The sequence below is a fragment of the Lucilia sericata genome, unplaced genomic scaffold (genome assembly GCF_015586225.1).
Source record: "Lucilia sericata isolate MDLA Ls3-8-SP2 unplaced genomic scaffold, ASM1558622v1 Contig000745F_arrow, whole genome shotgun sequence".
Lineage (NCBI taxonomy): Eukaryota > Metazoa > Arthropoda > Insecta > Diptera > Calliphoridae > Lucilia > Lucilia sericata.
In genome coordinates this window covers 187,501-200,179 of record NW_023994742.1, presented here as the reverse complement: position 1 = coordinate 200,179, position 12,679 = coordinate 187,501, and the positions used below count along the sequence as shown (strand labels likewise).

At 33.1% G+C, this 12,679-nt stretch overlaps 1 protein-coding gene across 2 annotated transcripts in view; it reads left to right on the top strand.

Moving 5' to 3' along the window:
- Positions 1 to 2,520: 2,520 nt before the first annotated feature.
- The window catches only part of LOC119607750, a 29,948-nt gene continuing 19,789 nt past the window's right edge, over positions 2,521 to 12,679 (top strand). The window contains exons 1-2 of one of the 2 annotated variants that reach the window (XM_037961850.1): positions 2,521 to 2,664; positions 6,934 to 7,105. Coding sequence is in view for 1 of the 2 variants with exons in the window: in XM_037961849.1 (XP_037817777.1) it covers positions 12,219 to 12,244 (26 nt within the window). In the remaining variant the exon portion in view is untranslated. Of the gene's footprint in view, positions 2,665 to 6,933; positions 7,106 to 12,173; positions 12,245 to 12,679 lie in introns of those variants that run through there. The other variant, XM_037961849.1, reaches the window with a different exon arrangement.

Below are 12,679 nucleotides of genomic sequence, written 5' to 3'. Positions count from 1 at the left end.
CGAGAATGAAGACAGTCGTCACTTTAGTGTCCCCTTTGTAAGCGAGAGCGGAGGCAATCGTCTCTTTACTGTATCTTTGTGGGGTGTAGAGTGACGATTGACTTCCTCGTAGGACAAGCCCATGTTAAAATGGTTGGTCACCTGGGTAGTTAGCAAACTGTTGTTGTTGTACCAGCGACACCTGAAATTACACGTATACATATATAGTTAAAAATTATTTCCTACTTTTCTTCTTCTTCGCTCGGGTTATCCAAATCAGTTAGATTTAAAACCAGTAGACGAGCCGCATATAACGGCTGAGACCAAAGAGATTCCAGCTGAGTTGGATTTGCCCTGCAGTTGAAAAGGTGTTGAACATTTTGAATGGTGTTAATTATTCTCGACTAGTACGAGTTTAAACGGGTACACCAAACCGATCTAAGTTGTGCCAATACCGACGTGGTAGGTTTTGTTCCTCGTTTGCAACGGGTGGGGGACGACCTCTCAGTATTATACTATCGCGGTGGTAATTGATGAAGTCTTCCACCGCTCTTTGGTGGATAGCATTTAAAGTTGTCTTAGCAAACTGGTGTTATGCATTGACATCGAAGGCGCCTTCAATAACGTGCACAGTGATAATCTTACCAATCCTTAGACCAGTTAGATGTTGACCCGGTGCTCCGTAATTGGATCAATTTATGTAGAACAGCTGAATAGGCTCTGAATACGGCCGAGAATCTTTAATGTTAACACGGCGAAGACAGAAATCTGTCATTTCACAAGAAAGACAAAAATTTCTCTGTATACTAAACCCTGTTTCCTGGGCAAGAAGATACCGGTGACAGACAGAGTTAAGTACATGACCGGAAATTAAAATGGGGACACCACATAGCTGATAGGATCAACAAGGCACATCGGTGCTAGGAGCTCATTAAATGGAGCCTTAGTCCTACTATGACTCATTGGCTTTATAAAAGTGTAATTACACCAATTCTAAAGATTATGCTTCAATAATCTGGGGGGATTTCTTTAGACAAAAAGTGTAATATCAAATTACTACAAGAAGTTCAGCGTATATGCTGCTTGGACATAAGTGGTTTCATGTCTATTACTTCAACCAAGGCTCTTGAAACGATATCCCACCCATTGAAACGTATTTAAGATATGATGCCTATAGCCAGAAGGCTATTAGGGCGATATCAGGTGATAAAATTAAATCAAGGACTCTCCCAGAGCTAAGGTTTACATTATATGGGTACCAGGCCACTCGGGAGTAGTCGTCAATAGTCGTCAAAGCTATTGGTTTGAAACTGTGTGTTGAACCATAAAGTTCCTAAGGGGAGCAGGTCGAGAAGCCTCCTCAAAATGAGCAAGTTTGAGGTTAGTATGATGGTAAGTATTCTGAGTGGACACACATTATTACGGGCACAGTTATACAAAATTAGATGTGCGCATTCAGTCGAATGTAGAGCATGTAGAGAAGACAGTGAAACTCTAGAACACTTTCTTTGCCATTGAAATAAGATGCAAATATCTGGGAAGTGTTCTGGATATAACATTTCTCACTAACACTGATTGGAAAATTCTTAGGAATTATGTTCAGAAAACTGAGTTTCTGAACATTGGACTTGGTTCTTGTGTTTACCAATAAACATATTCCATGGCCCGATAGTGGCCTCGGTGTATATCTTTGGGTTTGATGTAGTAGATACATCCTCCTATCAATATGACCCACTTACTTACTTAGTTAATCCTAAATTGTTGAGAAAGTTATTATGTATTCTAACATTTGAGAAACAGTTCGAATTCAAATCATTCTCAAATTAAGCTGGTTAAGTATCAGTTTTTCGAACTTCTTGCAACTTACCGTTTTTGTGCAAAGAGCTGTATATTTTCCTAGTTTGAAGGGTGTGCATAATTATTAAAAACTAACTTAACTCTCGAATATAGTATTTCATATTTTTGTAAGTGTATTTCGAAATAAAAAACTAAATATTAGCATATAAATTATACACAAAAATGTAAGCTGCACTCCCATTGACACATCTTTAAAATTTAAAAAATATGGGAGCAAATACTTGGTATTAATAAATATGGGATGTAATGATAAGAGCCAGAGATGAAAAGAAAGTTTCTTTTGAAAAAAATTTAGACTGTTGGGGTATTATTTTACTTTAATTTTTAATACCATTGGAAATTTGAACAACAAACACATGCCTCAATTGTTAAAAACAGAACCGTTATAAAAATTTAAAAATTCAAAAATAATAACTTAAATCAACAGCAAAACAAAAATAAACAACAAAAAATCTTAAATTAAATTTAAAAAAAAGAGAACAAAAGGAATGATTTAATATTTAAATATTTTGTTAGTTTTTATTTAGCTTTGATAGATATGTTTATTCTTTTTTGTTTATATGTATGGTAAGTGTTAAGAAAAAAGCTTTTGCTTTAAGCTTTTAACAAACAACCAGGTTTTTTTTCATTTTTTTGGTTGAGAAACTTACGAGAGAATTGTTGAGTTTTAGTTGCAAAGAAAGCGTTGACGTGTGTGTATCGTAGAAATTTGTTTACAACGCGCGCGCGTTTGTTGCTTAAGTCTTTTGTTTTCACTTTAAATTTACGAGTCCAAGTGCGTAAAATCTTATTAACAGCTATAAGCTGGTGTGATTGTGTGTCACTAAAGTGAGAAATACTAAATTAAACATAAATAATACACAAATCTAAAGTAACTTTTGATTTAAAGTTAAAACCGTTAAGAAATTTAGTTTTTTAAGTGTTTGTGTGTGTCTTAATACAAATTGTGTTAAACCGAAATCTACATAAAAACAAAAGGAATTAAAATTGTAAACCAACGAAATTCATAATAATAGTAATAAAAAAATACAGTTTGTTTTTTTTTTATTATAGACTGATCTAGGTTTAATTGGAATTTAAGAGAAATATATAAAATCTTTGAATAACTCTGTAGAGTACAAAAAAAAGAACGCGTCATTTTTTCTGGAGTTTTTGTTGTTTTACAAATGATCATTAAGCTATAGTTTCATTTAAATTTTATGTGACCAGCATGCAACTTAGCTTTGTTGCTTCTTCTTTAAAAAAAAAATACAAAAAAAGAAATACAATAAATCTTTTTTTTTTTTTTTTTAAGTAAAAATATTTAAAACAAATTTCGCTTTTTAATTAAACCCGTTACAAAACACCAGCTTTAACTACACAACCTAGAAGAAGAAACTTATAAAAACAAACAATCGAAAGTAGTTTAAAACTAAAAAAACCAGAAAACTTAACTTTTTTCTTTAATATTTAATTGCATATTAAAAGAAAGAAATATTTAAACCCAACAGCCACTAAAACAAGTTCTAAAATTATATGTTTATTTATTTATTTATTTCTACATACACTCTTACTTTTGAACAAAAAAAAAAAAAAAAAACTACAAAAAACCTATTAGCTTAAAGCCAACTCTAGTGTGCATTTCCTACTTATTTATCAAATCTTAATAATTTTATGAGAATTTAATTTTGTTCCGTCTGTTTATGTTTTTCTAGTTTTTAAAGTTGCCAAACATTAAACACAATTAAAACTCAGTTTATGCTAAAATTACCCTATTAGTGTGTAAAGAGTTCAATTTCGTACACATTCTGTGGATACGTCAACATTTTATGGGAATTTTTGTGTGTTTAGGTTTTTTTTTGGATTACTAGTTTGACACAGTCAGCTGTGAATGAAATTTTGACTTAACCTTTAAAAGTAGCATAAGGTCAAAGTAAAACAAAAAGAAAAAGTATTTCTTAACAAACTTAAAATGATGTTATTATGCATCGTCATGGGATTTAAACGTTAATTCTAATTTTCGATCATATTTGAGAATTTCTATCACAGAATTTTTAAACATAATTGTCATCTGGGATATTCATGAATGAACAGTTCAGAAGACAAACATCAACTGATAAGGTTAAATCTATGATCCTATTGCTCTGTAAGAGAGCCATTTAGTTTCTACGCTACGTTACGTGATGAATTCCTGATTCGTTTTAGGTTAACGGAAATCCGCGTAAGTCAATAGTTCGACCATGAGATTAAGTTTTTGTATGAAAAACACAAATCAGCTGATCTGTCACGAAACGTAACGTAGAAACTAACTGAGCCTTAAGAACACAGGCTGTACATCACAGGGCTGGCAAAATTGTTACAATTGTACTTTTTTGATATTATTATTTCTAATTGAAATAATAATATTAAAATTTTTACAAAACATCACAAGTAGAAAAACGCAATTCTTGTTTCCAAATCTTGATAAGATTACAACCAGACAAGGCAAAATTAAAATTTAATAACCTTTAGCAAAAGGTACTTTTTTAGGATTAGGTTAGGTTGATAGGAGAATGCTTCTACATCAAATCCGAAGAAAATCAATGACGCCACTATCTGGGCTTGTTGTGCGCTCGTTTTCAAGTAAAATGTTTGTTGATAAAAACAAAAACCTTATATAGTATTTACTAAGTTTCCTGAACATAATTCCTAAGAATTTTCCAATAAATGCTCGTGAGAAATGTTATATTTGGAATATTATCACTCCCAAAATATTTGGAGTAAATTTCGATGAATGCCTGACTGTGGCAAAGAAAGTGCTCCAGAGTTTCACTGCGCAGGATCTACATTCGTCTGAATACGCACGTCCAATTTTGTATAACTGTGCCCATAATCCTGTGAGTCCACTCAGAATCATACTTACCTCAGACTTGCTAATCCTGTGTGTCAGCTCAGAATCATACTTACCTCAGACTTGCTTATTTTCGGGAGATTTCTCGTCATGCTCTCATTAGGGTCACTCCATAGGTGTGACCCTCTTTGTGGTTCTACCCACCGTTTCATTGTTCCAAGAGGCCTTATCAGACCCATATTTTTAATTCATCCTTCGCTGCGTCGAATGGTTTCGCGTTCGAGCTCTTTTCCCTTTCGTTGTCGATTACTCCCGAGTGTCCTGGTATCCATATGATGTAAAGATTACCTCTGGGAGAGTATTCTGTTAAAGCTTTCATACAATCCAATACGGTCTTAGATTTAATTCTATCACCTGATATCGCTCTAATTGCCTTCTGGCTGTCGGGTAAATATATTAACCTCTGTTGGCGCCATATTTATTTTAATCCAATTTACGCATTCCGTTATTGACATTCTGTATTGTGATTAGGTAAACGGTGGTATATTTCAGTTTATGGGTCTTCAATATAGAACCCCAGGCCCGCTTTGTCCCCCAATTTAGAACCATCCGTATACAAACGGATTCCTACGGATATTTGCTCTAATGTTCCGCTTGACCAAGACATTCTATCTGGGATAAGTGTTTCAAAGTTCTCGACATATTATGCGTCTGAAATGCACGTCCGATGATTGTGTATACCCTTCTAATATGTCCAGTATATATTGATGACGTGTCCTGTAACCGCCTTTGGTTCTGTCCGCCTAAAGTCGTTCAGCTGTAAGTGCCGCCTTGCCTCATATCTTATATGTATATGTTTCAATGAGTGCAATATCTAGCATCGTTTCAGAGCCTTGGTTGGCGTAGTGCTTATGGCACCACTTATACACAACTCCCTGTAGTTGAGTGGTATTACAAATCTCAAGTTCAGAAGATTATTGAAGCATGATATAGAATTGGTCTAATTACACTTTTATAAAGCCAATGTGTCTTAGTAGAACTAAGACCCTGCTTTGTTAATACTTTCCTCTATGTGGTGCCACCATCTTAATTTCCGGCCAAGGATTACACCAAACCACTTAACTCTGTCGGTCACCGGTATCTTCTTGCCCAGGAAACAGAGTTCAATATACTTAGAAATTATATACATATGTATATGGTATATGGTGGATAATCTGCCCTCCCCTAGTTTGTGTGAAACTATATCTGGAAAAACTGGAAAACTCCCCCGAGACTAAATGGACTTATTTATTGACTGGCCTATTGAATAATCTATGAGCTAATAGATAAATTAATTAGTATTGATCTTAGTATAATCCGCATGAGCAAACTACAACTCGATGATAATCGGCAATGAAAGAGTATTGGAATGTATTTGTTTTAAAGGGAGCTTGATATAGTTAATCTGACTAACACAATACCATTCGACACTGAACTGAAAACATGGGTGAGAGAATCCCATACGGTCCCTTGGAATAATGAAACGTAGAGGAAACTGAATTTCTAAAATTTTTATCAAAAACCATGTAAAAGGTTTTTTCACAAACACTTTCCTTGAAAATTAACCCACAACAAGCCCAAAAGCTACCTAAATGTATTCTTTCGAATATATATCTTTCATTAAACCTAACCTAGGCTAAGAGCATAAGCGAAATTAAATTTCCTTAAAATAATACAAAAATTCTTGAAAGATAAAAAAATATTGCTTAACAAGAGAAATCTGAACATAACATTAACCCATTTAAGGGTTAAATATAATTTTGCATTTATATTCTAGAAATTCTCATACGTCTTTTTTGATGACGTTATAACGCCAGCAATAACACAATGCTGTTAACGCTGTTGATGGTGGTGATGACTAAATGTTAAAATATTTTTAAAAAATTGTTTATTTTTAACATGTTTTTTTTTCGATTGGATTATTGTATGGGTACTTTACTATGAGTTAATAAAAAAAAAGTCGCAAGTTTGTTATTTGTTTTGTTGGTGTTGTCATTTGTAAAACAGCAAAAACAATAACGACGAGAAGTAGAAGAAGAAGAATAAAAACAACAACAACTTTGTTCAAAGTGCTGTGAAAATTTTCGCAATAAAATAAAATTTTATTTGTTATAAATTTTCAAAATATTGAAGAAAACTTAAGACAATGTGGTTACAAGAAACACGACGCTTGGGTTTATGAATGTGACTTGTGTAGTTACTGAATTGGAACCCTTCCTAATATTTTGCTTGTTTACTTTTTGTTTTAGATTTAGATGTTTTAAAACATTTTATATTATTAAATAAAAATAACAAAGTTATAAACTAACGAAATATAAAATAAAAATTTAATTTATAACATAAACAAACAGCAGCAGCAGTGTACAAATAATAAAAAATATATCACACACTGAGACCACTGAAAACCCTAAAAAGTGAAAGGTAACTAACGAAAAAATAACTTAAAACTTACAAAATAAGATATACAACTATTAAATACTATTATTCATTTCATATACACATTATTTATACTGTAACTTTACTCATAAAAAACCATATTTTTATAATAATAATTTGCATTATAATGAAAAAGTTGTAGACATCGTAATCACCATCATTATCATCATCTTGGTGTAAATACGCAGTTAAATACATTTCATGCATAATAAAGAAAATTCCTCATATACAAACTTGTATTATTTATGATTTTTGTATAATTTTTATATTTAATCATCATCACATCAAATCACAGACATCTCATCATACACAAATCATTTTAATTTAAATTTTAAAATGTAACTGTTGTTTTTAAAGTTTGAGTTTAATCCATATTTTTCGGTTTAGTTAAACTTTAATGAATTGAAAATATACCATAAAATCTGGTTTAACTGAGCATAAAGGGTCTGTAAGTGAGAGTTATTTTAATGATGTCGATCATAAAAATCGAGTGTGTGTTTTCTTGCGATCTCGTGGAATGAATGCCTTAACAATTCGTGATGTATGATAGCAGCAGAAGTTAGAAAGAATGAATTCTAATAATAACTAATTCACCATAATTTGATTCAACGTAAAATAAATCTAATTTTTTGGATTAAAATATCTCAAAGAATGGAGATGATATAAAAGAGCTTAAAGCTTTTTTTTAAAGTCATTGGATTGGACTTTCAAATGACATAAGAAAATTTATAAATAAAGGTGTTTAAGCGCTGATATTATGTCTCAAATATGGCCGAAAAACGGGCCGTAATTCCATTTTTATAACACGATAACTGGAAAATCTGATGTGTTAGAGAAATTCTAAATTTAGATTAAGTTTCAGCGCTGCTTAATCCTTTAAATCCTTTTATCTTTCAAGTTAATTTATCAGGCAGGGAAAATTTAGTACTAATGTACTTTTTTCAGTACTTTTTGACATTGAAAAATACCGCAGAATCGCCATGATAAATATATTTAGTACTTTTTATACCCAACACCACTATAGTGGGGAGGGTATTATACGTTTGTGCTGATGTTAGTAATGCATAAAAATATTGGTCCAACACCCAACTTAAAGTATACCGATCAACTCAGAATCACTTTCTGAGTCAATTAAGACATGTCCGTCCGTCTGTCTGTCAGGCTGTCCATTTAAACCTTGAGGCGGCGCTTACAGCCGAACGGCTCTTTACTTTAGGCGAACTGGCCAAAAACGGTTATAGGACACGTCATCAATGTATACTGGACACATTGGAAGGTTATACACATTCATCGGACGTGCCCGATCGCATACCACACACTGAATATGTCGGAAACTTTGAAACGCTAATCCCAGATAGAATGTCTTGGTCAAGCGGAACATTAGAGCAAATACCAGTAGGAATCCGTTGCTACACGGATGGCTCTAAATTAGGGGACAAAGTGGGCCTGGGGTTCTATATTGAAGACCCAGAAACAGAAATATACCACCGTTTACCTAATCATAACACAAGCTTCCAGGCAGAAGTACGAGCAATAACGGAATGTGTAAATTGGATTAGAATAAATATGGCGCCCACAGGGCTTAATATATTTACCGACAGCCAGAAGGCAATTTGTGCGATATCAGGTGATAGAATTAAATCTAAGACCGTATTGGATTGTAAGAAAGCTTTAACTGAATACTCTCCCAGAGGTAAGGGAGTAGTTAACCTGACAAACGCAAAACCATTCGACGCAACAAAAGCTGAATTAAAAATATGGATGAGAGAATCCCATAAGGCCTCTTGGAATAATGAAACGTGGGTAGAACCACAAAGATTCTATGGGGTGACCCTGATGAGAGCAAGACGAGAAATCTTCTCAAAATGAGCAAGTCTGAGGTTAGTATGATGGTACGTATTCTCAGTGGACACACAGGATTACGAGCACATCTATACAAAATTGGACGTGCGGATTCAGACGAATGTAGAGCATGTGGAGAGGACAGTGAAACTCTGGAGCACTTTCTTTGCCATTGTCAGGCATTCGTCGAAGTTAGATCCAAGTATCTTGGAAGTGATGTTATTCCGGAAATAACATTCTTAACCAACACCGATTGGAAGATTCTTAGGAATTACGTCCAGGAAACTGAGTTTCTGAACATGGAAAAATAATACATTCAGTGAACAATTTTTTTTTTCTTTCTTGAATTGGAGCGCACAACAGGCCCGATAGTGGCCTAGGTGTATTTCTTCGGATTTGATGTAGTATACATCCTCCTATCAACCTAACCTAACCTAAACCTTGTGAGCAAGCTACAGGCCACAATTTTCAAGACAGGGACGATGCCTATTGAAAATAGTTGAAATCGGTCCATTATTTCACATAGCCCCCATACAACCTGACCTTCCGATTTTGTGTTTTTAATTCATAACTATGTCAAATATACTACTATGTTACCAAAAATTGGCACAGCTAAGTTTTATATAAGCATAAATGTCCATGTCAATTTTTATAATGATCGACCGTCGTTTGACCCTAGCCCTCATACAAACCCCCCTTTAAAAAATATCTTAAATGTCCAAAAATTTACTTATAACCATTAGTATCGCGATGAAATTCAGCATAACCAATCTTTATATAAAATTACATCCCTCTTCCCAATTTTTTGAGGATCGGCCCATATTTAACCCTAACTCCCAAATAAAGCCTCTTTTAGAAATCTAGTTTTTCATCAATAAATTGCTTAAATACATCGGATTTAAGGTAAAATTCAAGAAATTGTTTATGAAAAATAAATAATCTTTAAAGTATACCCATGGTGTAGGGTATCATATAGTCGGACATGTCCGACTATACTTTCCTTCTTGTTCTTAATTATAAATTATTGCTCTAAGTAGCACTTCATATATTAGTCCAAAGACTATTCAATAGCCTAGTTCATACATTAATCCGTAGACTAGTCAATAAACTATTCCATAGAATAGTCAATAACTAGAAAATGGTCTAGTCCATAGACTAGACAAAAGACTACTTTTTGAGATCGATATCGAATAGCGAAGTACCACGGTATGTTAAGTACTTTAACTAATTATAAACTTTTGCTCTATAGAGTACTTCACAGACTAGTCCAATACACTATTTCATAGATTAATCCATAGACCAATCAATAACCTAGACAATGAGTTTAGTAAATATTATATAGAATAGTCAATATACTATATACTAGTCTATATACTAGTCCATAACTAGTCAATGGAGTAGCCCTTACACTAGTCTATAAAGTAATCAATATTTTATTCCATAGTAATTAGATTTGTCAAAAAATTTTAAAAAGTTATTTAGTACTTTTAGTCCTAAAAGGTCCTCAAAGGTCGCTAGTTAGCGAGTTCGCTCGGAGGCCTTGTAGCACATTGTGATACCCTTAGAATTACAATTCCCTTATCTTGAAAGTTTATACATAAAGTAGAATGGCTTCCTTCCCTAATTTCATTTACTATGTGTTTCCTGTGGTCCCCGTGAGAACCAGTCGGTATTTATAATAAAATCGATCATGTTTACTAGTGACGTATCTCTGAGACAGTCCAGATCATGGAAAATTGCTCTAACAAGATAGAGTAGTCTGTGCTCTAGTAAGTCTGGGCAGTCACACAGAAGGTATCGATTCCTCTTCTTCCTCATCCAAACAACTTCTACAGTAGCTATAACGTGAGTGCCCATACGTTCCGACATATTTAAAATTACACACTGCCCAGTAATTATAACTGTGTTAAGCCTAATCGAGATCTTACTAAAAGACAAGAGAGTCCTAGTTCTAGCCTTTGTCAGAGTGAGCCAGAACAGTATCGATACTCTGCAAGTGGATATCTCAGATATCTCATTTCCCCGGATGCCCTGGAATCCAAATTAACTCGACGTGATATTGTGCCAGTTGTGCCAGTGTTTGAATACAATTGAGAAAATATTTCGACTTAATAACGTTGGAGTTAAGAGCCTTGGTTGATGCAAGGCTGTCCAAGTAGATATGTATAGTCGAATTTTTGAGATTCAGTTCCCGGATTTTTTTGCGGCTGTAACGATGTCATATATCTCTGCCTGAAAGACCGTGCAGGTGTCAGGTAGTCGAAGAGACAACAGAAGATCAAGTTTGTCGGAGAAAGAAGAAATCATTGTAGATAGAGATCACATTGTCCCTTAGGAAAGTGTTCGCGGCTCAATCATCCTTTGTCTGTATTCTGATCTTAAGTTTTGTACCAGTTTAGTACCATTTCAATATTAAAATTTGCCATATCTGCAAATCATTCAATCTTACAGGAGCTAGCTGAATGACTAATCCATAGACTACTTTCTAGACTATTCATAGTTTAGATATCTTCACTGGCTCTCTAATTATTTCTAACTTGTAACATTTTTAAAACCACTGTGCTGCACTTATAGCTAAAACTTTACGATTCTAATTTGAAATTTAGACAAAGGTTAGCTGTTTCATTTGTTTATAAAAAGAAATAATTAAAAAGTCAAAGACATAAAATATCTTTAATATGATTTGTGTAATAATACATTTTTTCTGCAAATCATTTTCATTATCGTTCATTTCATAATAATTTTTATATTTAATTGATATGTTTTGCAATAAATTGTGATTATTATCAACACCACCATATTGAGAAATGTTATACAAATGCATTGCTAGTTTTTATAAAACATCATTGACTTCCTCAATCGATTTAGCAATGATCATTGCAATTTATAATATGATTCAAGAACATATACAATTGAAAGTGAAGGAAATTAGTTCATCATATCTTCCTGTATCTGGACTCATAAAATCAACACATTTTTAGTGTTTTTTTAGTTAAAATTTAATACAAGGGGTCACCCTAAAGAATTTTTGTTCTAGAATAACATCGCACCAAAATGTTTGGGTAATCCTTATTATAATATTACTGTCTTCTTAACATGTTCTAAATTCGTACATCTAAGTTGTATAGTTGTGCCTGTAAACCTGTGTGTCCACTTAGAATATGAACCATCATACTAATATTGAAACTTTTTACTCTGAGGAAGCTTCTTTCTGGCTTTGATACGGCTTTGGTCAATAAAACTATCATTGGTAGATATGGGGTCAGACCTTTACCTCGATACGTATGTACTTCCTCTAAATACTAAAAAAATATTTCACACAAACATCCTAACCAACTCAAAGTCATTGATGTTAATCTTTATAATTTTCGTACAAATTTCTTCTTTAAAATGTTAAGATTTTATTATTCTATATATTTTGTTGTTGTTTATTTTTTTATATTTTAATACAGTTGCATGTTTGTTTGGCCTTAAACCCAAAAAAAAACTAAAACATACCAAACCTAACTCAACTCAACACCTAAACAAAATTTCATTTTTATTTTGAAAATTTTTTTTTTTTGTTTAAAGCCATGATCAACATGATCATCATGATCAGCATGCAAACTCACACACATTTCCAATTTGGTAACGTCATCATTGTATATGTAGAGTTAATGAAAAAAATAACTTAAACATTCATTCAACATGCTCATCATTACGATAATGATCATCTTC